The 26,680-nt window shown below is 39.8% G+C and overlaps 1 protein-coding gene across 1 annotated transcript in view; it reads left to right on the top strand.

The window, feature by feature from the left end:
- LOC120857969 overlaps positions 1–26,680 on the top strand; it is a 119,240-nt gene that overhangs the window by 33,460 nt on the left and 59,100 nt on the right. Inside the window, exons 16-19 of the mRNA XM_040233890.1 lie at positions 410–429; positions 11,385–11,913; positions 12,020–12,267; positions 12,374–12,511. Coding sequence (XP_040089824.1) covers positions 410–429; positions 11,385–11,913; positions 12,020–12,267; positions 12,374–12,511 — 935 coding nt within the window. The remainder of the gene's footprint in view (positions 1–409; positions 430–11,384; positions 11,914–12,019; positions 12,268–12,373; positions 12,512–26,680) is intronic.

The raw sequence follows: 26,680 nt of genomic DNA, 5'->3' as shown, positions 1-26,680 counted from the left end.
ACAATACAATACAATACAATACAATACAATACAATAATAATAAACATCTTTAAAAAACCCAGTATCCACTTTATGAAGACTCAATGCCTTCTCAGTATTCCTTACCATCTGAGAGGGATCTGCCTCACTTCTTCAGTGCAAAGGAATTGGTATTTGCCAAAACTAACTCAAAAAAATATATATAAGACATAGGAAAGACTTTCTGTGCCTCTTAATTGACAGTTTGCCTTCTTAATGGTGAACAGTGTTTTTAAATGTTCAAAGAGCTTCTGAGGCACACGAGGGGAGGTCTGATTTATTTCCCAGTAATTGTTTTCTTCCTTTCAGAAAATTCCAATGAGTAAGATGGTTTTAATGATGCTGGACTAATTTCTGTGTCTAAATCTCTTTTTATTTTTGGATGAAAAAGAAGATCACTTTGACGTACAATGAAAAAGAGAAAGCGAATTGTAACCTGGTGAGGTAAGAAGAATTTATTCATCGTTGTTCAAAGCAGTTGTGTTCCTTTTGAGAATGCCTCTGGTATTAAGAAGAAAGAAAGAATGTATATACATATGTATGTCCATATATGTTTATGTTTGTATGTATATCCATATTCAGAATATGCAACAGTTTTTTAAGAAATTAGTTTTACTTATTCACGTATTTTTGGCTGTGTTGAGTCTTCGTTGCTTTGCGCAGGCTTTCTCTAGTTGCCGGAAGTGGGAGTGACTCTTCATTGCAGTACACAGCTTCTCACTGTGGTGGCTTCTCTTGTTGCAGAGCTCAGGCTCTAGGATGCACAGGCTTCAGTAGTTGCAGCGTGCGGGCTCAGTGGTTGTGGCAAGTGGGCTTAGCTGCTCCATAGGATGTGGGATCTTCCCAGATCAGGGATGGAACCCATGCCCCCTGAATGGACGGGCGGATTCTTATCCACTATGCCACCATGGAAGTCCCTGCAACAAATTTTTATAAGTGACTCTTGTCCGTCCCTTAGTTACACATATCTTAAGCAATAACAGTGGTTTATTATGTTGCGAAGGAGAAGCTGGGGAAGTAAATATGAATAACTCTTCTAAAGATATTGTAGGAGTCATTTCAGAAAAGAGACAAGACATGTCTACAGGTGTATAGTGCATGCTAGGATAAAGATAGTAAAAAATACTATCAGTTCAGTTCGGTCGCTCAGTCGTGTCCGACTCTGCTACCCCATGAATCGCAGCACGCCAGGCCTCCCTGTCCATCACCAACTCCCGGAGTTCACTCAGATTCATGTCCATCGAGTCAGTGATGCCATCCAGCCATCTCATCCTCGGTCGTCCCCTTCTCCTCCTGCCCCCAATCCCTCCCAGCATCAGAATCTTTTCCAATGAGTCAACTCTTCACATGAGGTGGCCAAATTACTGGAGTTTCAGCTTTAGCATCATTCCTTCCAAAGAAATCCCAGGGTTGATCTCCTTCAGAACGGACTGGTTGGATCTCCTTGCAGTCCAAGGGACTCTCAAGAGTCTTCTCCAACACCACAGTTCAAAAGCATCAATTCTTCGGCACTCAGCCTTCTTCCAGTCCAACACTCACATCCATACATGACTACTGGAAAAACCATAGCCTTGACTAGACGGACCTTAGTCGGCAAAGTAATGTCTCTGCTTTTGAATATGCTATACTAGGTTGGTCATAACTTCTCTTCCAAGGAGTAAGCGTCTTTTAATTTCATGGCTGCAGTGATTTTGGAGCCCCCAAAATAAAGTCTGACACTGTTTCCTCTGTTTCCCCATCTATTTCCCATGAAGTGATGGGACCGGATGCCATGATCTTCGTTTTCTGAATGTTGAGCTTTAAGCTAACTTTTTCACCCTCTTCTTTCATTTTCATCAAGAGGCTTTTTAGTTCCTCTTCACTTTCTGCCATAAAGGTGGTGTCATCTGCATATCTGAGGTTATTGATATTTTTTCCCCCAAAGATACTATAGGTGTATGGAAAGCTTGCCTAAGAGTTTGGAGAGATTGTGAAGATGTGATGATCAAGTTTAACATCTGGTGACTGAAAGATGGGCCATTCTAGGAAAAGGACATGGCATGTACAAAGTGTGGCATGGCAGGGGGAGCACGGAAAGGAGGGTGGGATGAATTGGGAAATTGGGATTGACCTATATACACTATTGATGCCATGTTTAAAGTGGATAATGAGAACTGACTGTATAGCACAGGGAACTCTGCTCAGTGCTCTGTAGTGACCTAAATGGGAAGGAAATCCAAAAAAATAAAAAAAAGGGGGGATATGTGTCTACATAAAGCTGATTCACTGTACAATAGAAACAAACTCAACATTGTAAAACAACTATACTCCAATAAAAATAAATTTTAAAATGTGGCATAAAAGAGAATCACACCTTTGGGGAGTGGTAAGCTTTTCATTCAAAAACATATTGAAAGTATGTTTGGTGACAAGTGGTGTCCTGAGCACTGAAGATGCAGAGATAAAATATACTGTTGACAAAGACATGGCTATTTGATGAAAGATCTCACAGTTTCTGTGTGGGTGTACGGAGAGGCCGTGTCAGGGGAGGGCTGTGATGAATGTCTAGACAGGAAAGGCTGCATAGAGCCCAATAACAAATGGTCTTATCTGTTGTGTTTCCTGTTCATATTTTATTTCAGGGACTGTTGGGGAGGTGGTGGGCTTTGGAAGATTAAGTTCAGGCAAGATATAATCAGATTTGCTTTTATAATTTGTTTTCATAAGAAAAATGGAACCAAAGAAAAGAGTGAATAAGGCAAGAAATTTGTTGTTATACATAAAAAAGAAAAGATGGTGAAATGAATTAGTGGATACATTTTCTATTTTGTTAAACAATTTGGGGAGGACTATTCCTCTGGAATGATATATAGCAGAAGTATGGGTTTTTGTAGAGATATTTTATATGGCGTATGAGAAATGCAGAGTGAGACAAAGAATAAAAGTTAGACTTCTTAAAAGTATGTAAATGTAAAATGTTAATATCATGCTTATAGACACATAAACATAGAGTTGTCATAAACTGTATACAGGATAAAGTGTTAATATATGTATACTATATATATATAGTATCATACTATATATGTAAAAGGCTTCTCAGGTGGCTCAGTAGTAGAGAATCCATCGGCTAAGCAGGAGACTCGAGTCAATCTCTGGGTCGGGAAGATCCCCTGGAGAAGGAAATGGCAACCCACTCCAGTATTCTTGCCTGGGAAATCCCATGGACAGAGGAGCATGGCAGGCTACAGTCCATGTGGTTGTGAAGAGTCGGACCCAACTTAGCAACTAAGCAGGAGCATATATAAAAAGCAATTTTTAAGACAAAGCATGTAACAAATCATTGGGCAAAGATTTGAAAAAAGCAATTCTCACAAAGTGAATTATAAATCACTATTAAATAATTTTAAAATGCTCACAGTATGTCTGGGCAATTCAAAGTATGATTAACAATGAGCTATTCTTTATATAAATCAGACCAACAAAAACTTAAAGCAGCACCAATGTTTCTTGTTGGTGGGAATACAGATAAAAATGTAATTTCAAATGTTGCTGTTGGAAACAAGAGGTGTAGTAGCCTTATGAGAGAGAAACTTAGAAACTTTTATTAATTTGAAAAAAAAAAAAAAACATGCTTCCCAGATCTTTTGACCCAACAATCTACCCCTAAAAATTTCTTTCATACAGATAAAGCTATTAATATATAAGAACAAATATACAAGAATTCCTTTTAGCAGCCTTTTTAGTACTGCCCCAAAGCTAGAAACAAAATGAATGCCAATCAGTGGGGTAGCAGTGGCTGGAAAAATTATGGTGCAGCCAGCTAAAAAAGAAAAAATCGTGCTCAGAATTTAATAACATCATTCCACTTTTGTGTTCACGTTACTAAATACAACTAAACATAATCTTTGCATTTATAAAACAGTCATGTGTGTACAAGTAAAGAAACAATTAAAAATTCTAACAGATTGTAAACTGAGGACTGTGAATGACTTTTGGTTAGTAACTTCAAACATATGAGTATTATTCTGATAAATGATATTTATCTCATAAATAAATAATAACAAATAATAAATAAATAACAAACTACTTTTTCCTTAAAGAATAATCACTACTAAGTCACTGCTTCAGAATCACACTAGGGTGCATTTCAAAATGGCCTTTCTGTATTGTAATTCTCTGGAGTAGAAATAATTCTTAAGCACACTGAAGTTTGAAGATCATTGCATTTAAGTTTTCTATTTAGGAAAGTAGTATGGTTTTTAATATATGTGAGCAAATGAGTGTGTGTATGTGAGAGAGAGACAGAGGTAATAGAATACATTATATTAAATTATAACGTAAGTCTTCTACATGTGTGCATGTGCATATGAAGAGAAAAGTAACATTATTCTATTTGTGTCTTTAGTTCAGCCAGCTTGAGAAGACCTGGACTATTGAGTGAGCAAGGATCAACACTGAAGATCACAATATAGTCCTTTGTCTCCTGGTATTCAAAAGACTGCTGCTGAATTTTAAAAAATTAATTTGATGAATGTGATGCCTAAAAAGTTGTAAATAAGATTTTCAAGGGTATTAAGTAAAAAAGAATATTGCCGATTTGAATTTGTTTTAACTCCCTTTTTTTGATTCTAAGAATTTCTGAATGAGCTTTCTGACTTTTAGAGTTTCATAAATACAATATGATGTTTTTTCATCTGACAGTGTTCTTATTTACATATATCTTTTTCTAGTTTGGTTTAAAAAGTAATTTTCTTCTTCCTGTGCTGTGTGCTAAATTGTTTCAGTTGTGTTTGACTCTGTGACCCTATGACTGTAAGCCAACCAGGCTCTCTGTCTCTGGGATTCTCCAGGCAGGAATACTGGATGGAGTAGATTGCCATTTCCTTCTCCAGGGGATCTTCCTGGCCCAGGGATTGAACCCGTCTCCTGTGTCTCCTGCACTACAGGCAGATTCTTTACCACTGAGGCACCTGGGAAACTTTTCAGGGAAAGGAAAGAGAATGATTATTGAAGGGTTTGTAATAACATATGGTTCTGTTTACAACACATGACTCTCCTGAGTTCTTTCATTGCCTTCTGTCACTGTAATTCTGGTCACAAAAATTGCACAGAAAATCCTGGTAGGGGTACAAAAATCTCATGTTTTAGGGCAGCATAACTAAGCTGAAATGAATGCATCAATTATGTCATATATATATGTATGTATATGTATGTATATATATATACACACACCTTATAATGAAAGTTTATATTTTACTAAAAATCAGTTACTGATGTAACATATTAACATAAGGAAAGGATAACATGTAAAGAAAGACTGAGAATGAATTGATGCTTTTGAACTGTGGTTTTGGAGAAGACTCTTGAGAGTCCCTTGGACTGCAAGGAGATCCAACCAGTCAATCCTAAAGGAAATCAGTCCTGAATATTCACTGGAAGGACTGATGCTGAAACTGAAACTCCAATACATTGGTCACCTGATGTGAAGAACTGACTTATTGGAAAAGACCCTGATGCTGAGAAAGATTGAAGGCAGGAAGAGAAGGGGATGACAGAGGATAAGATGGTTGGATGGCATCACTGACTTGATGGACATGAGTTTGAGCAAGCTCCAGAAGTTGGTGATGGACAGGGAAGCCTGGCATGCTGCAGTCCATGGGGTCACAAAGAGTTGGACATGACTGAGTGAAATGAACTGAACTGAACTGTTAGTGATTGAAGGCTGTTTAGAGTCTATTAACTTGTTAAACATCCAAGTGTTAGATGCAATTTGATTTCATTTGAGTACTGCATGCACCCTTTTCTAGCACTTAGGGCTTCAAAGCAACTATCTTGTAGAATCATGACTTTTGGCTCATTTTCAATTTCTTTTGTATCTCTTGTCAATCTCAAAGGCAGATCTTCCTCAGCTTTCAATGGCCTTGAGAGAGAGTGTGTGTGTGTGTGCACGTGTGCTCAGTTGATCAGTAGTGTCTGATTCTGTGAACCCATGGACTGCAGCTCACCAGGTTCCCCTGTACATGGGATTTTCCAGGCAGGGAATACTGGAGTGGGTTGCCATTTCCTTCTCCAGGGCATCTTCCAAACTGAGGGATCGAGCCCTTATCTCCTGTATCTCCTGCACTGGCAGGTGGATTCTGTACCACTGAGCCACCTGGGAAGCCCTTCAGTGTCTTAACCTCCTGATAAACCCATCGGTAAATTGAAATTGTCCTGAATAGAAATGCATTTAATACTCCTAACCTCTGAACATGGTGGTTTAGCCTAGCTTTCTTTAAATGTTCTCAGAACACTTACATTAGCCTACAGTTAGGTCAAACCATCTAATAACACAAAGTCTATTTAATAGTGTTGAATATGTCATATAATTCATTGAATGCTGCACTTGAGAACAAAAAATTGGAGTGGTTGGCTGGGTGCAGAATGGTTGTCCACCTTTGTGGTGGTGTGACTGACTGGAGGATGTGTCTCATTCTTGCCACTGCCCAGCACAGTAAGAGTAACTGACAGCATATCAACAGCCCAGGAAAAAAAATCAAAACCCCAAATTGGAAGTAGTTTCTACTAAACGTGTATTGCTTATCTCATCTCTACAAATGCTTGGGCCCTTTCATCCATATTCCTATTTCAAAATCAAATTCATAACCACTGACCGGAAAAGATTCATGGTCCCTTTCCTTTTACTGTTTAGCATGTAATATGAAGATTTTTATAAGAGTCAGTTGAAAGGCACTTTTAATAGAAAGAGGAACATAACAGAAACAGCAAAAAGGAGAAACATTTCCACTTACAGGAACTCATGAGAGCTCAGAATGAACCATAAACTTGATAAATGTTCTTCCCAAAGAGAAGGCTCAGGCTTAGCTGAGAAGAACGGAAAGTCCCATACATAACATGAGAGAGTCGTCCCACTGGGGTTACCTTTGTGCATGATGTTTGATGTTTTTAACTATCTAAGGCAGGTATTGTGGACCCGAAATTTAGGTCCCAGAGACTGGGTAAAAATGTGTATTTTAAAATAAATATATCAGGCATATTCCTTGCCAGGGAGCATCTTTGAAAAGTAATAACTTCCTGGGAATAAAATTAAGTCTAGAATGTTGGTGCCCCACACATGAAGATATGGAATTTTAAGTAACCAAAATTTGGAGAAAACAAATGGAAAACTATTGCAATTGTAGTATGTTTTAGAAAGACAAGAGGCTGGTTTCCATTGGAATTATCTTCTAAAAGAATGAACTCTCAGCATAGTATGTGATGTGTTTAGCCCTCTTGCCCCAGCACTCTGAAGAATCCCTGTGAAGAAAAGAAATAGAAGTAGCTAGAGGCATCCTGTGCTGTGATGACTAGATTTTCTGCTGAAGGTAAGCAGAGAGCTCCCCTTTGCACTATATAAGCATCAGAGCTGCATTTCCTCTTATCAGTTGCTTACTGTTTCTGGCTCTTTAGATGCTCTAAATGGCTGGTGCTGGAAGACTGAGAACTACATTTCCCATAAATCCTTACAGGAGGAAGCTGAGCTAAATTCCACCGATGATAGATTCTCCCATTTAGAGGAGATTTAGTTTTGCAGGAGTGTTTGCATTTGCCTGAAACTTGCTAGCCTTGGTGTTGCAGCATCCTTTAGAAGTGGTTTCCTGGGGATTTTTGAAGCTTCCTGATGAGGATTTTGTAAGCACATAATTTCCTGTAGTAAACCACTTCCTGCACTAAATACTTACAGGGCTATCTGATTTTAGAACTCTAGGTCTCCTTGAATTCACTTAACTCTTAGAAGAATTACATTTCAGGAGCAGGCAACCAGGTTTTAGAGTTGTATCCTCTCATTCCAAAATATTGAAATGTGAATAATAAAACAAGGAATAAAATAAAACATTTGGAAGGAATTTGTTGGGCATATAGATCAATGAGAAAGAGAGAGAGAACGAAATCAACCTGCTGTTTAGCTAATGTGTCATGTATGGCTCTCTTGTGACTGCATGAGCTGCAGCCCACCAGGCTCCTCTGTCCATGGGATCTCCCAAGCAAGAATACTAGAGTGGGTTGCCATTTCCTACTCCAGGGGATCTTCCAAACCCAGGGACCGAACCTTTGTCTCCCGAATTGGCAGATGGGTTCTTTACCACTGACCCACGAAGAAAGCCCCAAAGAAATTATTCTAAGAAATGATCAGAAACTTTGGAAACAGAACTAGAAAAGACATGCACAGGCCTAGAGATAAAGAAAACAAAAATGATTTAAAACTTTAAAAAACAAGCTATTAGGAAAAATCAATCAAATTTAATAAATAACTTATTAAAAAGAAAACAATAAAAATAAAATGGAAAATAAAAAAGAAGAAATGTGTTCCCAGAAACTGCAGAAGCACCTATGAAGAGAAAGAATATTCAGACATAGGAAGTGACACCCCCCCTCCACCCCCCGCAAAATACAGATGCAGACAGAAAAAACCGACATCACGGACATTTTGGATATCATCTTAATAGACATCCATACAGTTCTACAAACACCAAAGTGAAGTGATTTCAGCAACCCCTTACCACAAATTATTGTAATTATTAGACAATGAAGGTACTTTTCCAGACTATTTTAACTTTCCATTCAATGTAGAAATTTCTCACCTAACTGTTCTGAAAGGCAGCACCAGAGTTTTCTTTCACATTTCTACTTATTTCATCTCATGAACAACATCTCTTGTTTCTTTCATCTCAAAACAACCTTTTCCATGTCTTCAGTTCAGATATCTCTCTCCTCTTCTCCCTTCCACTCCTCTACTCTCCCCTCCTTCAACTCCTCCCTCTTTCTCTGTCTCCTTCCTCCATCTCTTTCCTCCTCCTCTTCCTTTAGTCCACCTCTCCCTCATCCTTTCCCTCCTTCCATGTCTCTCTGTCTCTCTCTCCAGCCTCTTGTCCCCACCCTCTTCCAGTTCCTTCTATGGTTTTCCAACTAGAGATTCCTAGTGGCTGCCTTAATGACTCATTAGAACAAACATATTGCATTTGGTTAAGAACAGAGGGGTAAACATGATATGTAAAGATGAGGAAAATTATGTGTAGGAACTTACATGAAAAGAAAACCTGATGTGGGAGAGGAGAGATAAAAATTAGTTTCACTTGATAATAATGAAGAAATGTTTGGGGGTCATAAAGCTTCCAGTAGAAAAAGAAAATCTATAGAAATTCCTTCTCTGCATCTCAGTGAAACTGTGTTCCATGCTCAGATGGGTGTGGAGCATATCAGTGATACAAGAAAAAAAAATGCAACATGGACAGAACATTTCAGCAAGTTCAGATAAGTTTGCAGTGTGATCATCCTAGACAGAGAGAGAAAAGTCTCAGCTGTGCTCCTGGATTAAGTGACTGCTGAGTCTCACAGGGACCATGAGCTTTTCTGCCCCTGTAAGAATTACTGTATATGTTGCTTTAGGAGAATAAGATAGCGTAAGTAATCCACCTAGGATTTTTACCTGGAGACAGGAAATTTGCTTGAGATTTAAGCTGAATAAAAGTGGTTGAGTACAAGAAGGAAAAAGTTCAACAAGAAATTCCTGGTAGCACAGAACTTTTCTGAGAGTCTCACAATATTTATTATCTTTTTTCCCCAGTATACACACAGGCAATGAGGGTCTCTGAAGATCTCTCCCATCTGGGATATGATGTCACAGGACTCCTTACAGCCTTAGCCACTCTCATCAAACGGATGGTCCAGGGGAACAGATCTCGGTCTCGGAATCCCTGGGCTCTTTTGCTATCCTCACAAACAGTGGGGGATCCCCTCTCATCTCATCTTCCTTCCCTCCAAGAACTTCTGTCCTTGGTGACTCCAGGGGACAGCCTGAAACAAGAAGAAAATTGCTTGATGATGCCTGTGACCCAGAAGAATGATAACATCCATTTTAGAGAGCAGGAACGATGGGAGAGATGCAGACTGTAAAAATTTCTGTACATCATCAAACACTCAGAACCATTCTGTCAGGACATAACTTTAAGTAGATAAATTAAGATTTTTTAGTTGGAGTTTCAATATCAAACTCTCAAAAGCTAATAGAATGAATATACAGAGAAATAGAAAGATATAGTAGACCTGAAAAGCACTATGAACAGTTCAACAGTTAAGATTTATACAATTTTCACACAACAGAAGGATATAAATTCTATCCAAGTTCCTATAGACTATAAACTAAGAGATACTGGAAACACATCCAGGGACAGAAAACAAGATATAAAAATTTTATGGCCTAAAGGTATTGAAATCATACAGAACCTGTTCTCTTATCACTGTGGAATTATGTTAGAAATCAGTTATCAAAAGATATTTGAAAGTAGCCCACATATTTTTAAGTGCAATGTGATATTTACCAAGAGAAATCTTTGATTTAGCCACTGAAACCCTCAGTAAAGTTAGAAGACTGAAAAAACATGGAGGGTGACTGCAGAGAAGAAAGCATTCAACTGAGAAATTAATATCAGGACAGGACTTTATGACTCTTGGCCCCGAGTCTGAGGAAAAGTTGTCACAAGAAAGGACTATTTCCCAAGGTGAATATACCAGAAATGGGAGAGAGGAAAGCACAGCTCTAAAACTGTCATTGTCGTTCCAAAGTGACAGACTGACCATTTCCTTGTGACTTGTCCCAATTCTTAAAATATCTGTGCAGATAATCCCAAACTTTATAATAGGAGTTGCCATGTGAGCTATAGAAAAGTCACTCTTCACCAGAAGGCGCACAACTTTTCACCTTATACAGCAGAAGCAACAACTTTCTAATCTGTTAATTAAAGACATTATAGGTTCAACTGCTGACCTTGAGCAGCTGGTGTCTGCAGTGTGCGTGCTCAGTTGCTAAGTCGTGTCTGACTCTCTGCGACCCTGTGGACTGTAGCCCGCCAGGCTCCTCGGTCCATGGGATTCTCCAGGCAAGCATACTGGAGTGGGTCGCCGTTTCCTCCTCCAGAGGATGTAGGTCCTGACCCAGGAATCAAACCTGTGTGTCTTGCATCTCCTGTATTGGCTGATGGATTCTTTACCACTTGCACCACCTCGGAAGCCCCTGAAAAGCTGGAGACCCATCAAAAGGGAGAGTAACCCCTCCTGACCAGAGACACTAGCCTTCAGTCTCAAACTCAGCAGCCCTGTGACCTTGAGCAAGGCACTTCACCTCTCCAAGGTGTCTTCTTGGAGTTTCTGTCAGCATCTCTCATAGTCTGCTCCTCAGAGCATGATTGCCTCCAAACATTAATAAGCACTGAAGGGGAAAACGGGGCCTGTTGCCAAACTTGTTTGGCCATTGCAGACAAGTGTGACCTTCCTCACGGGACCCAACAGAGCCCGTAAAAGGCCTAAATGGCAGCGGCAGAACAACTTTCCCATGTTTCCATCTCCTAAAGCCTGGAATCTCAGAGGGAGTCACATCCCTCGCCAACGTCATCCCACCTGTGAAGGCCATGCCGTTAAAGCACTTCAGCCAAACCCTGCAGCGGTCCATCAGCTTCCACAGTGAGAGCCGTCCCGACCTCCTGGGCCCCCGACCCTGGTCCAGGAATGCTGCCCCCTTGAGCACAAAGCGAAGAGACAGCAAGCTGTGGAGTGAGACCTTCGATGTGTGCGTCAATCAGATGCTCACGTCCAAGGATATCAAAGGGCAGGAGGCGATCTTTGAGCTTTCTCAAGAAGAAGATTTAATAGACGACTTGAAATTGGCAAAAAAGGCCTATCACGACCCTATGCTGAAACTCTCCATAATGACAGAACAGGAGTTGAATCAAATTTTTGGAACACTGGACTCCCTGATTCCTCTCCATGAAGACCTCCTTAGTCAGCTTCGAAATGTCCGCGAGCCTGATGGCTCGACTGAGCACGTCGGTCCCATCCTCGTGGGCTGGTTGCCTTGTCTCAGCTCCTACGACAGCTACTGCAGCAATCAAGTAGCTGCCAAAGCTCTCCTGGACCACAAAAAAACAAGATCACCGAGTCCAAGATTTCCTGCAGCAATGTTTAGAATCCCCCTTTACCCAAAAACTAGATCTCTGGAATTTTCTGGATATTCCAAGAAGCCGTCTGGTGAAATACCCTCTGCTTCTTCGAGAAATCTTGAGACACACACCAAATGATAATCCAGATCAGCAGCACCTGGAAGAAGCTATAAACATCATTCAGGGAACTGTGGCAGAAATCAACGCCAGGAGTGGAGAATCTGAATGCCGCTATTATAAAGAGCGACTTCTTTACTTGGAGGAAGGCCAGAAATACTCCCTAATTGACAACTCAAAGGTGCTGTGTTGTCATGGTGAACTGAAGAACAACTGGGGCGTGAAACTACATGTCTTCCTCTTCCAAGAAGTGCTCATCACCTGAGCGTTACCCACAATGAGAGCAGCTCTGCTACCAGCTGTACCGGCAGCCTATCCCCATGAACGACCTCTTGCTGGAAGACTCGCAGGATGGGGAAGTGAGGCTGGGCGGCTCCCTGCGTGGGGCGTTCAGCAACAATGAAAGAATTAAAAACTTCTTCAGAGTGAGTTTCAAAAATGGATCCCAAAGTCAGACCCACTCATTACAAGCCAATGACACATTCAACAAACAGCAGTGGCTCAACTGTATTCACCAAGCCAAACATACAATTCTGTGTGCCACGGGGCAGGCTGCGGTCTTTGATTCTGAGGGACCATTCCTAGATCCCGCCACCGGGAGCAGGGAGCCACGGGGAGAAACAAAACTTGAGCAGATGGACCAATCAGACAGTGAATCGGATTGTAGCATGGACACGAGTGAGGTCAGCCTCGACTGTGAGCGCATGGAACAGAGTCTTCCTGTGGGAACAGCAGGCATGTTGAAAGCAACGTCTGACAGAAGCGTGTGCTTCCTGGAAGTTGCTCTGTGTCTTACCTATACAGTATTTGCATTCCACATGTGGAACGGTTTGGAGAGGCACTTTTTCACACTTTTGTGACCGTGTTGACCCAGTCTCTTCTGTCTGTACTTTTTTGTCTCTAGTACTGTAACTGCCAACTTGTGTCAGCTGGAATCTTTGGCAACTGTTACCTGTATTGTTTTTCCCAAGTGTCTGGATTGGTGGATATGTACTTGAACAAGTTATCAATATTTTCACTGGTCCTGCTGGATTTTAAAAAATAGAAAATAACCTCTAATCTGCTGTTTCATATAGATTACTTTTCAAGGGCCTTACAAATAGGGCATGAGGAAGTTATCTGTGTAATCGTTATGGTGTTTGAAGGAAACCGGGAAAGATCATTGTTTCAAGTTAAATTGGTCCGATATCATCCAACCAAAACCTTGTGTAGGAAGCATTGGAAAAGAAAAGCAAAGTCCAGTGTCCTTCTGGGAAAGATCAGAGCCTGGGGTTTTCCTGCTCCACTTTCGAATCATCATTTGCTATCACTGGCTTTGTGCTGGGATCAGAATCATAATTACATTCTCCAGAGGCTGACTTAATTAACTCCATCATCAATCAGCATCAGTTGGCCAAACAAGTAACCTTTTTGTCCAGCCTTGATTTACAATGTAGGGTGAGCCCCAGACTTTTGAAAAAAAGTTAACTGAATACACAGAAAAGCTCTGTGTGAGTGTAAATGTTAAAGATGACTTGTGCAAAATTGTACCCACACCAGCACTAGTAGTAATGGTTCTAAATTATTGCCAAAAAGTTTTTCTTTTAATCTGTGTCTTTCAAGTTTACACAAAGGAGAGCAGTAAATACTATGTTGTCATTTTATTATGTATATCACGTGCATTCAGAAAGCTGTGTGATGAGATTTATCACTTATTTTTCAAAAATAAAAGAAGCCATCAATTTTACCCTGTAAAACATATTTCTGTATTTATAGATTTTAAACTTAGTGAATTTTTTCTCTATTACAAGTTTATTTAAAACTACATTGTTTCTTAAGTTGATATTGATTTACCAACTGACTGACTGAATCTGCTACAGACAGAAGCAGAGAAAAGCCAAGAATAGTTGTTTGATGGTGAAGAAAAGAATGAATCATTCTTTGAAGGAGCCATCGGCCACTTTGGGCAGCATGTTGAGAAAATAGATCTGTCAAGGACTGGCCTATGAGAAGAAAGTCAATGAATGTTTTCATGAAATGAATAATTTGTATAATGGCCTTAAACTTTTCAAGAAGCATTTCAAATAAATTACATTAAAAATGTCAAAAAAAAAAAAAAGACATTATAGCTGATATAGGAACCTCGAATGTCAGGTCCATGAATCAAGGCAAACTGGAAGTGGTCAAACAAGAGATGGCAAGGGTGAATGTTGACATTCTAGGAATCAGCGAACTAAAATGGACTGGAATGGGTGAATTTAACTCAGATGACCATTACATCTACTACTGCAGGCAGGAATCCCTCAGAAGAAATGGAGTAGCCATCATGGTCAACAAAAGAGTCCGAAATGCAGTACTTGGATGCAATCTCAAAAATGACAGAATGATCTCTGTTCATCTCCAAGGCAAACCATTCAATATCACAGTTATCCAAGTCTATGCCCCAACCAGTAACGCTGAAGAAACTGAAGTTGAATGGTTTTATGAAGACCTACAAGATCTTTTAGAACTAACACCCCCAAAAGATGTCCTTTTCATTATAGGGGACTGCATTGCAAAAGTAAGAAGTCAAGAAACAGCTGGAGTAACAGGCAAATTTGGCCTTGGAATGCGGAATGAAGCAGGGCGAAAACCAATAGAGTTTTGCCAAGAAAATGCACTGGTCATAGCAAACACCCTCTTCCAACAACACAAGAGAAGACTCTACACATGGACATCACCAGATGGTCAACACCAAAATCAGATTGATTATATTCTTTGCAGCCAAAGATGGAGAAGCTCTATACAGTCAACAAAAACAAGACCAGGAGCTGACTGTGACTCAGATCATGAACTCCTTATTGCCAAATTCAGACTTAAATTGAAGAAAGTAGGGAAAACCGCTAGACCATTCAGGTATGACCTCAATCAAATCCCTTATGATTATACAGTGGAAGTGAGAAATAGATTTAAGGGTCTAGATCTGATAGATAGAGTGCCTGATGAACTATGGAATGAGGTTCGTGACATTGTACAGGAGACAGGAATCAAGACCATCCCCATGGAAAAGAAATGCAAAAAAGCAAAATGGCTGTCTGGGGAGGCCTTACAAATAGCTGTGAAAAGAAAAGAGGCAAAAAAGCAAAGGAGAAAAGGAAAGATATAAGCATCTGAATGCAGCGTTCCAAAGAATAGCAAGAAGAGATAAGAAAGCCTTCTTCAGCAATCAATGCAAAGAAATAGAGGAAAACAGCAGACTGGGAAAGACTAGAGATCTCTTCCAGAAAATTAGAGATACCAAGGGAACATTTCATGCAAAGATGGGCTCAATAAAGGACAGAAATGGCATGGACCTAACAGAAGCAGAAGATATTAAGAAGAGGTGGCAAGAATACACGGAAGAACTGTACAAAAAAGATTTTCACGACCCAGATAATCATGATGATGTGATCACTAATCTAGAGCCAGACATCTTGGAATGTGAAGTCAAGTGGAACTTAGAAAGCATCACTACAAACAAAGCTAGTGGAAGTGATGGAATTCCAGTTGAGCTGTTTCAAATCCTGAAAGATGATGCTGTGAAAGTGCTGCACTCAATCTGCCAGCAAATTTGGAAAACTCAGCAGTGGCCACAGGACTGGAAAAGGTCAGTTTTCATTCCAATTCCAAAGAAAGGCAATGCAAAAGAATGCTCAAACTACCACACAATTGCACTCATCTCACATGCTAGTAAAGTAATGCTCAACATTCTCCAAACCAGACTTCAGCAATACGTGAACCGTGAACTCCCTGATGTTCAACCTGGTTTTCGAAAAGGCAGAGGAACCAGAGATCAAATTGCCAACATCCGCTGGATCGTGGAAAAAGCAAGAGGGTTCCAGAAGAACATCTATTTCTGCTTTATTGACTATGCCAAAGCCTTTGACTGTGTGGATCACAATAAACTGTGGAAGATTCTGAAAGAGATGAGAATACCAAACCACCTGACCTGCCTCTTGAGAAATCTGTATGCAGGTCAGGAAGCAACAGTTAGAACTGGACATGGAACAACAGACCAGTTCCAAATAGGAAAAGGAGTACATCAGGGGTGTATATTGTCACCCTGCTTGTTTAACTTATATGCAGAGTACATCATGAGAAACGCTGGACTGGAAGAAACACAAGCTGGAATCAAGATTGCCGGGAGAAATATCGATAACCTCAGATATGCAGATGACACCACCCTTATGGCCGAAAGTGAAGAGGAGCTAAAAAGCCTCTCGATGAAAGTGAAAGAGGAGAGTGAAAAAGTTGGCTTAAAACTCAACATTCAGAAAACGAAGATCATGGCATCTGGTCCCATCACTTCATGGGAAATAGATGGGGAAACCGTGGAAACAGTGTCAGACTTTATTTTTTTGGGCTCCAAAATCACTGTAGATGGTGATTGCAGCCATGAAATTAAAAGACGCTTACTCCCTGGAAGAAAAGTTATGACCAACTAGATAGTATATTCAAAAGCAGAGACATTACTTTGCCAACTAAGGTCCGTCTAGTCAAGGCTATGGTTTTTCCTGTGGTCATGTATGGATGTGAGAGTTGGACTGTGAAGGAGGTTGAGCGCTGAAGAATTGATGTGTTTGAACTGTTTTGTTGGAGAAGACTCTTGAGAGTCCCTTGGACTGCAAGGCGATCCAACCAGTCCATTCTGAAGGAGATCAACCCTGGGATTTCTTTGGAAGGAATGATGCTAAAGCTGAAGCTCCAGTACTTTGGCCACCTTATGCAAAGAGTTGACTCATTGGAAAATACTCTGATGCTGGGAGAGATTCGGGGCAGGAGGAGAAGGGGACGACCCAGGATGAGATGGCTGGATGGCATCACAGACTCAATGGACCTGAGTCTATTGAATTCTGGGAGATGGTGATGGACAGGGAGGCCTAGCGTGCTGCGATTCATGGGGTCGCAAAGAGTCAGCCACGACTGAGCAGCTGAACTAAGTGTAGCTGATATTTACTACCTCAGTTTTCATAAGGTTCTATGAGCCTCTAAAGAAATCTGCCCTAGAAGGCAATGGCAACCCACTCCAGTACTATTGCCTGGAAAATCCCATGGACAGAGGAGCCTGGTAGGCTGCAGTCCATAAGGTCGTGAAGAGTCGGACATGACTGAGCCACTTCCCTTTCACTTTTCACTTTCATGCATTGGAGAAGGAAATGGCAACCCACTCCAGTGTTCTTGCCTGGAGAATCCCAGGGACGGGGGAGCCTGGTGGGCTGCCATCTATGGGGTCGCACAGAGTCGGACATGACGAAGTGACTTAGCAACAGCAGCAGCAAAGAAATCTACATTAATTTCTGCCCCATCTAATCCAATAAACTATATATTTGTAAGAGAGGTCAACCTAGTATATTAGTGGCAATGGTTATCATAAGGTAAGAAATGTCACAAAAATGTTCATATTGTGGCATCTCACCGATTTTCCATGCAGAATTGATGCAAAAATCAATGGATAGTCCATGAAACTAATATTCAAGTCTGAGAAATATGGTCATAAAAGCACATAAATGCACAGCATGCATGCATCAGTTACTGAGGGTGGAGGCAGAAGGAGGGTGTAACCACAGAACACAAGGTCTACCCAGCCTCTGTGAGGACACAGAAACGACAGAAATGTCTTGAAAAGGGCAGGCTTGATGCATGAGAGAGATAGGAGCCCACTCAGATTTTCTAACATCAGAAAAGCTAGCTGTACTTTCCTCAGTCCCTTAGAGAGCCTTAGCTGACAAACCTGTACCCCTCCATGAGAGAGACACTTCTTCACTCAGCGATGGAAAAAGAACCCTGTCAGGAAAAGCTGCTCATTCGACATCACTTAGGGAATTTTGTGTGCTGACTTTGGACTCTAAGGGCAGACAAGGGTCTCAAAGACAGTGGCAGTAGTGGGGAAGTGGAGACATTTGTACAGATGACCGTGTTACAGTGACTTCATGTGAAGTTTGGGGCAATTCACTTTAATTTTTCCAACTGTGTGTGTGCTCAGTATGGCTCGGTCATGTCTAACTCTTTGGGACCTCATGGACTGTAGCCTGCCAGGCTCATCTGTCTATGGAATTTTCCAGGCAAGAGTACTGGAGTGAGTTGCCATTTCCTCCTTCAGGGGAGCTTCCCAACCCAAGGATCAAACCCACTTCTCCTGTGTCTCCTGCGTTGGCAGGTGGATTCTTTACCACTGCACCTATGTCCAACTACAATAACTAATTATATATTCTCAGGTTACATAATGGCAGTGTTGGGCTAGACATTTTGGTTGTTGATAATTAAAAACAGTGATCTACTTTATGTTACCTCAAAGCAACTCAATAGCCTTTTACAGACTAGGCATTTAAATATTGTGTGAGGGAAACCTGGTCCGAGTATCTGTAGGACACGTGACATTAATATTGAGGGAGCGACATGATGGATTCAGGGAACCCAAGAATCCTGGATGTCATCTTTCAATGATGTCACAAGGGAGCCATTAAACAGAAACCACCCTTTTCTGGAGAGGCAGGTCATTTGACATACACAAGCTGCAGGATTTATGGTCAACAGGTGGTCAGAATGTCTCCTAGAAAAATGGACTTTCAGTTTCCCCAGTGTGTTCGTATTATGATCTATCTTATCACTTATCATTACCACAAAAACAACTTTATAGGAAGTGCCTGGAGATGAGGCACTTTGTTTTTCATTGTCTAGCATAAACAAACAAATAAACAAACAAAGGTAGCTTAGTCACTGAGTCACTTGAGAGGGAACCTTGATAAGATGAGGAACATCCCAAATGTAGATGAGAAAAGAGAAATCTTTTCACCTACAGGAACTCCTAAATAACAAGCTTATTTTGAACTTGAGACAGCTGTCTCACTGAGGCCAGATTTGAGTTTGGTGTTCTCAGCTGTCTAGCACATGGACCATGGGAGTAACTAGACTGCCAGCCTACAGCCGTATGAACCCAAAGGTGAAGGGCAAAGGATTCTCACCTGGTCTTCCTAGTTGGTCTATCTTCATGTCATCATTTTCTTTATCCTTATGGACAATATTGTGCAGAGTAAACCTGCATTTGAGCAAGACTAAGACAAAGCATGCTGGGTCAGACAACATCATCTGGAAATTCCATCATATATTCCCAGTTCACAGGGTTCCTTGTATCCTTAAGCTCAGGTACGGCCCCAGATACTTCCTCATCTTTCACAGGTACATCAGGAATGGACTGCTTAGCCCGATCCTGACCCAAGTTCTGCAAGTACTCCTATCACATAGAAGATTGTAATTCTAAGATCTTTAGCCCAGGATCATTGAGGCCTTGGAGATTAGAGAAGAGCAGATATTTCCCCTCATGTTCCCCACATTATAATATATAACTTCTCCTCTGTCCATACACACATTCTCTCACTATAATTTTCCTGTGCCCTAAAGCCCACGGTGGCACTTACATTTCTTTACATGTTGGTCTATCTCAAGTAAAAAGGGAGAAAACATGACAAAGAGAAAAAAGACAAAGAGCATAGAAAACAGGGCATAGAGCCAAGGAACACCATTTGGGGATAAACTGGCCTCTGGTACAACTTCCTCCATCGAGGTCTGAGGACATGGAATCCTGTGCCTCAGCTCTCTCGCCTCCTAGGTGATGAAGGTGATGACGTCACAGCTTCAGGCACAATGGGAGATGAAGACATGGATGGGGATTGGCCAAGCCTCATCCCATAGCTGCTAGAAAGAAGCAGGCAACCTTAGGGAGCTTCACCTCCATCACAACTCCAGTGAATCAAAAATACTAGATGATCAGGTTAGACCAGTGAGAAGGTAGATTTTCATCACTCATATTCAGAATGTGCCTCTCACAGCATTGGAGACATATCCAATCACAAAATGAAGAAACTAATTTCTTTAGACTTTGCAGCCCTAGAGCCAGTCTCGTTCAGCAGAATAATGTCTAACTTAAAAGATCAAATAAAAGACAGGTTTTCCCTGCCACAGGGAACATTGTCCCACCACTGCTCCCTCCCACTGCTCCCCCATACACACAATGATCTCAATTTCTGGTCTGAACTCAGACTTCTCTAGGGTGACCGACCAGTGCAGACCCACTGGCAAGATGTTAATGTGATTCAGTCTTTGCCAGCTCCCAAGACTGTAACATACCACCTCCAGGAGTCTTCACGCCTCACCTTCATCTGCCATGAATGTATGTTTTCTCTCAAGGTCCACAAACCCTTTATTTCTCAACCAGAACAGAAAAGACATCAACCACCTAATACAAAAACAAAATATGCGGCCAGTGTGGATTGGACAGGAAACATGAGTTCTAAAATAAAAACCAATACAATATTGTAAAGTAATTAGCCTCCAATTAAAATAAATTTAAATTAAAAAAAAAATCTGCTTCTCATCCAACTGAGGAAATGAAACCCAGACAGAAAAGGCAAGGGTCATTATGGACTATGACAGTCAGGGAGTACTTTATGAAACATTAGAGAGAAAAAATAACAAGCAAATGCAGTTGAAAGGAAATTAGCTATTGAAAGTCATATCGACTTCCTGATTCTGAGGCATGTAAACAGGAAACCAAAATGCCTTTGCGCCTTTATTGGGTTAATTTTTGACTGAGTATCCGATATTAAAATTCTCCAACCTAAGTTTTTAAAAAAACTTATCAAGATAATTTATGTTTAAAATCTGAAACAATATTTGTTCATGTTTTTTCACTCTCATAATTCCTAAGAACCGCACTAGGATAAAGTCTACATGGTTGTGTTGTGTTGTGTTGACATCTTCACACAGAAAGATTAACGATTTAGGCTAAAATAACACTTATTGACTCAAGCACAGCTTTCTCCTCCCAATAAAGCTCTTTCCTCCTTATGCACAACTCTGCAGTTTTTCATCATTTTTCATATAAAGTCTTTTTATAGTCCCTTGTGTAGGAAAAAAAATCAGGAAAAAGGCAATTTAAATTGTCATAAATGAGGAGGCTTTTTAAAAAACAATATAGCATTTGCCTTATCCTTTTTACAAAGAGAGATTTTAAAATCTGATGTTTTATTTAATGATTCAAAATATAAATATAAGTAATTAAAGGAGAACAATATAGGAACAAAGATGTTGAAATTGTATAGGAAAATGGAATAGAACCAAAAATTGGCTCACTAAAATATCTTCATGTTTTATTATCTTCAGAAATTTCCCCCCAAGATTTGTTGAGACATAATTAACATGTGGCATTGTGTAAGTTTAAGATATACAACATGATGCTTTGGTACATATATATATATAGTTTTTTAAAAAAATACATTTATTTATTGCATAAGGTCAAGGCCAAAGTCTATGATCATTATATATATATATATATACATTATATATATATATATATATACACACATGTTCTCTTCAAGGATTTTTAGTCATAAAAGTCTAAAAAAAGTTTATGATTTTTAGTCATAAAAGTCACCAAGTTTCAGGTCATACATTTGAGACTTTAATCTATTTTTAGTTAATTTATAGATGTATAGTAAAGGGATCTTGTTCTATTCATTTGCTTGTGAATATCATTTTACCACCACCATTTTTTAAAAGATTTTTTTGATGTGGACCATTTAAAAAATATTTGTTGAATTTATTGCAATGCTGCTTCTGTTTTTTTGTTTTGTTTTGTTTTGTTTTTGTTTTTTTTTTGCCTAGAGGCATGTGAGATCTTAGCTCCATAACCAGGGATTGAACCTGCACCCCTGCATTAACCACTGGACCACCGGAGAAGTCCCACCAACACCATTTATTGAATAGACAATTGCTTCCTAATTGAGTGTTCATAGTACCCTTCTTGACCATTAGCTGAACACTTATAAGAAAACATATTTCTAATAGAATGAACATAAATGGCCCAACAATAGCATGCCAGTAGGTGTAGAAATTTGTAAGCCACTTTAAAAAATCACTTGCTGAGATTTGCAAACTATACACCTACTGTACCCTATAACCCTGCTGTTTCTTTTCTGAGTATATTCCTAAACAAAGCTTTCATCAATTTTGAGTAATAGTGGCTGACATGAATATACTTATATATGTGTTTTGGTAGAGAGATTAACTCATTTTTTGCTTCCATATTATACAACTCTCATATCAGATTTATTTATAGTAGCCAAAAACTAGAATAATTCAGTATTGAAAACACTAATAAATTCTGATAGAGACTTGCATTGTAATAATAGCAATTAAAAAATACTGCTAAATGTAGTAACATATTTGAATTTCACAGACATACTATCTTGTAGGAAAAGGCAGGCCAAAAGAAATTTTCACTGTTCAAATGGCTCAACTGCAGAAAAAACAAATTAGTGATAAGAGGTCAGTATAGTGGTGGGCACGGAAAGTAGACAAGAGAGTGTCTTCCCTGGTATAGAAAATATTCTTTACTAAATAAATGTACAGGTATAGTTATGTATCAGTTCTTTAGTTATATACTTATTATTTGTGAAATTTGCTTTACATAAGTTAACTCCATAAAAAAGAAAATTAATATTGTTTAAGGCTTTTTAAAGGAGCTGGGTTTTTCCCTCTATTTTCTGGTACTTCTGTTTTTAAAATTTAAATAATAATTATTGTTTGAGAGTTTGATGAAATGTACTAGTAAAACCATCTAAGCCTGTAAGTTTTGTTGAGAAAACTTATCTTTGAAAAGCATTTCAGTTCCATTATATTTATTATTGAATTCAGTTTCACTGTTTCTTCTTGTGTTAATGGCAGAATTATATACATGTAGGTATTTGATACAATTGTGGACTTACATATTTCTCTCTCACTTAGGACTGATACTTTTAGCTGTACATACAATTTCAGATTCAATGTTTTTATCCTTTCAAAGATATTGCTTTATTGTCTTGTACATGACGTTGCTACCGATAACTTCAGAGTCAATCTGATTCTTACTTCTGGGCAGATGATGTACCATTTTTTTCTGGAAATTTTACTTTGCCACTTAAAAAAGTTTCTATGTAGTGTGGGTGTGAATATTTTCCTTATTTCACTGGTAATTTACAAATCCTTTCAAAATGAGACCTTACTTATTTTTCAAAATTCTGTACATTTATATCTATTAGTTTTTCAAATGCCTTTCTTCTCTCTAGTTTTATGTTTCTTTAATTTTTTATTTTTTCTGGAATCCTCTTAAGTATGTATGCTGTCTCTTCAGTCACGTCTGACTCTTTGTAGCCCCATGGACTGTAGCCTGCCAGGCCCCTCTGTCCACGGGATTCTCCAGGAAAGAATACTGGAGTAGGTTGCCATGCCCTCCTCCAGGGGACCTTCCCCACTCAGGGACTGAACCTGCATTTCTTTGTGTCCCACATTGGCAGGCAGGTTCTTTACCACTGGTGCCCGCTGTGAAGCCCCCCTTAACTATATGGTGATGCTTTACTTCTGTCCTCTGGATCACTTACAATTTTTGTTTTATTTTCTATCTCTTTATTTTTTTCTTTTGTCTTCTTGGAAAATAACTCAAATTGATATTCCAACTTACCCACTTGTTCTTCATCCAGGTTCATCCTACTTATTTCCTAATTGTATATTTTAACTTTCCAGCTGAGCAGCACTTTTGTGCTTGCCCAATATTCATCATAGACACAGTGAGTAGCTTCAGTTGCTACTACAGATTTCTTTGGCTATAAAACAAGTGATAAAATGAACTGGGGGAAATGCAAGATCAGAGTTTTCCTCTGGTCTCCACATACAGCTTTCTTTCCATGCTGCAGCCACCCACCAGCCTTTGCCTGGTCCACCTCTCTCCACTCACCAGTTCAGTCTGAGTTCAGTGTACATAGGGGATGTTTCTTTCTTTTTTTGTTTTTTTGGCTCACTGAGTCTTTGTTGCAGTGTGGGTATGTGGGCTCAGTAGTTGCAGCCACTAGGCTTAATTACCTCCACAATTTATGGGATCTTAGTTCCCTGACAGGGCATTGAACCTCTGTCCCCTGATTGGAAGGCAGATTCTCAACCACTGGACCCCCAGGGAAGTCCCTGATGTGGTCATTTCTTTGGATACTTATTTCCCGTTTGTCTCTGTCATTTCTCCAGAATTGATTTTGGAAATCAGAGTTGATTTTGGAAGTTAGCAGCCTCTGTTAGTTGAACATTTTGGCAGGAATAGGGCACTGTGGCCTGTAAAAGAAATGATGCCTTTGAGAACACAATGCACATGTGTCTTTTTTTGAGCCAATCTGAATGGAATATGATCAGTAAGGTGTAGAGTTCAAATTTATAAAATCATAATTACCCGTTTATCTCTATGAATGATCCATGGTAAGGCTGCCAGTTTAGGAGATTCTGTAGATACTGTAGCTCTTTCAGAGCAATGATAGACATACAGAGAGTGCACCTCACACATCTGCCAAAGAGAGACCAGCAGGGCCTCTCACACTGCTGTTAATCAGATATTACTAAAGGGGCAGGATGTTTTTCTGTTCATCATTAGGCCAATTTGTGATTGTAACCACAGTGGTATTTAACAGGAAGGAAAGTGCTGTATCAAAAGAAAGAACAGCTGTTGCTTTTGCATTCAGGAGAAGGAGGTGGGTTGTGGGTAACAGTATGTGTGTGAACTCAGTAGCATACGACTCTGCAACCCCAGGGACTGTAGCCTGCCAGGCTCTTCTGTCCATGAGATTTCCCAGGCAAGGCTACTGGAGTGGGTAGCCATTTCCTTGTGCAGGGGATCTTTCCAACTCAGGGATCGAACGTGTGTCTCTGGCACCTCCTGCACTGGCAGGTGGATTTTTTACCAGTATGCAACCTGGTAATAGTAAAAGCTAACACTCTATGTGTGTATTTTATTATCTGTTTATTTGTACATTGGTATCAATATCCAAATACTATAATTGAAAGTACATTCCTTATAGCAAGTCTGCTCCATGGACAAGGTTCCTGGGTATACCTCCTAACTAATATGTTTCTATGCTATCAATTAAATTCTGCCAGCTTCCTTTACAGAAAGGCAGACAGTCCTGCCAGACCAAAGCACAAAGCTGGCCTAACCTCCAGATAGGCAGAATGTGCAAATGCTATTTAGTGGAATCAAACTGTGCTCAAAGATACCTTAAATATGAGAATCAGGGAACCAAAAGCTGGCCAGACAGTGACAGCTGAAAGGATAAACCGATTCTCTGATCTCCTGTCCAGGAATCAAGTATACAGTCTGAAGTGGACATAATTCTTCTTCTTTGTCTTTGTTGGAAAGAGGACTTTTGGGGTCAACTTTCCTAGTACTTCTGTTTACCTGAGGCAGGAGGTCAATTTTCAAAACACTTCTGGGAAGCATTTCAAAACATGTAAGAAAAAGAAATTAGGAAAAGTCAATAAAAGAGAGAGCGTGTATTAAGTAAGAGTGCTAAGTCGCTTCAGTAGTGTCTGGCTCTTTGCTACCCATTGGACTGTAGTCCCCCAGGCTCCTTTGTCCATGGGATTCTCCAGGCAAGAATACTGAAGTGGGTTGCCAGGCCCTCCTCCAGGGGATCTTCCCAACTCAGGGATCGAACCCATGTCTTTTATGTCTCATGCACTGGCAGGCAGGCAGGTTCTTTACCATTAGTGCAAAAGAAAAAACAACAACAACAAAACAGAAACCAAAATCAAGAGAAATCCCCCGAGCAGAGAGCACTGGGGAGAACAATGTTGGGATGTTAAGATTAGGTCAAATTTGTTATTTATTTACATTTTGCACCAGGCTATGTCCCCTACTCTCCCTCCTTTAACATTAAACGTTAGTAGACATTGACCACATAAAGTAAGTTTCTTTCTTTCTTTTTTTTATTCTTTTTTGGCCACACCTTACGACTTAACAAGATCTCAGTTTTCCACCAGAGATAGAACCTGGGCCACAGCAGTGAAGGTCCAGAATCCTAACCACTAGGTAACCAGGGAACTCTAAAATAAGCTCTTCATATCAATGTTTTGGATGAGAAAGAAGAAGCAAAATGTCTACACATTATGTGAAATGGGGAAGAGAGAAGATTGGAGGCATAGAAGGAAAAAAAAAAGAAGAAGAAAAAAAGATTTAGGTTTTAACAGAAACACTTTGAGGAAGTCATGGTTAGAAGTATGATAGCCCAAAGACACTCAAGTGCTATTGGAAATACTAGTACAACACTGCTTTTTAAAAAATGGATAATCAACAAGGACCTGCTTGCTGTACAGCATGGGAAATTCTGCTCAATGTTATGTGGCAACCTGAGTGGGAGGAGAATTTGGGGGAGAATGGATACACATATATGTATGGCTGTGTCCCTTTGCTGTTCACTTGAAACTATCACAGCATTATTTATCAATTGGCTATATCCCAGTACAAAAAGGTTTTCTTTCTTTCTTTCTTTTTTAAAGAAGTATTAGGTACTGTATACAAAAAGCTAATGATTTAAATCACTTTATTTCTTATTAGTCAAAGGACTTGAGAACTTGAACACGTTTTGTGTAGATGGTATATTTGTCCTCAGCAGATGTGTGAACTCTAATGATTTTTCCAGGAAGCTCAGAAGATGAGCAAGTCTGACCCTATTCTGTATAGGATTACATATTCTACAGCAAATGAGAAATTAAGGATCTTATTCTCTCCACTTTCCACTGATAGGTAC

This window comes from Oryx dammah, unplaced genomic scaffold (genome assembly GCF_014754425.2).
Source record: "Oryx dammah isolate SB20612 unplaced genomic scaffold, SCBI_Odam_1.1 HiC_scaffold_29, whole genome shotgun sequence".
NCBI classification, from domain to species: Eukaryota; Metazoa; Chordata; class Mammalia; order Artiodactyla; family Bovidae; genus Oryx; species Oryx dammah.
The sequence above is the reverse complement of the archived record's forward strand: the minus strand, read 5'-3'. Positions and strand labels throughout refer to the sequence as shown.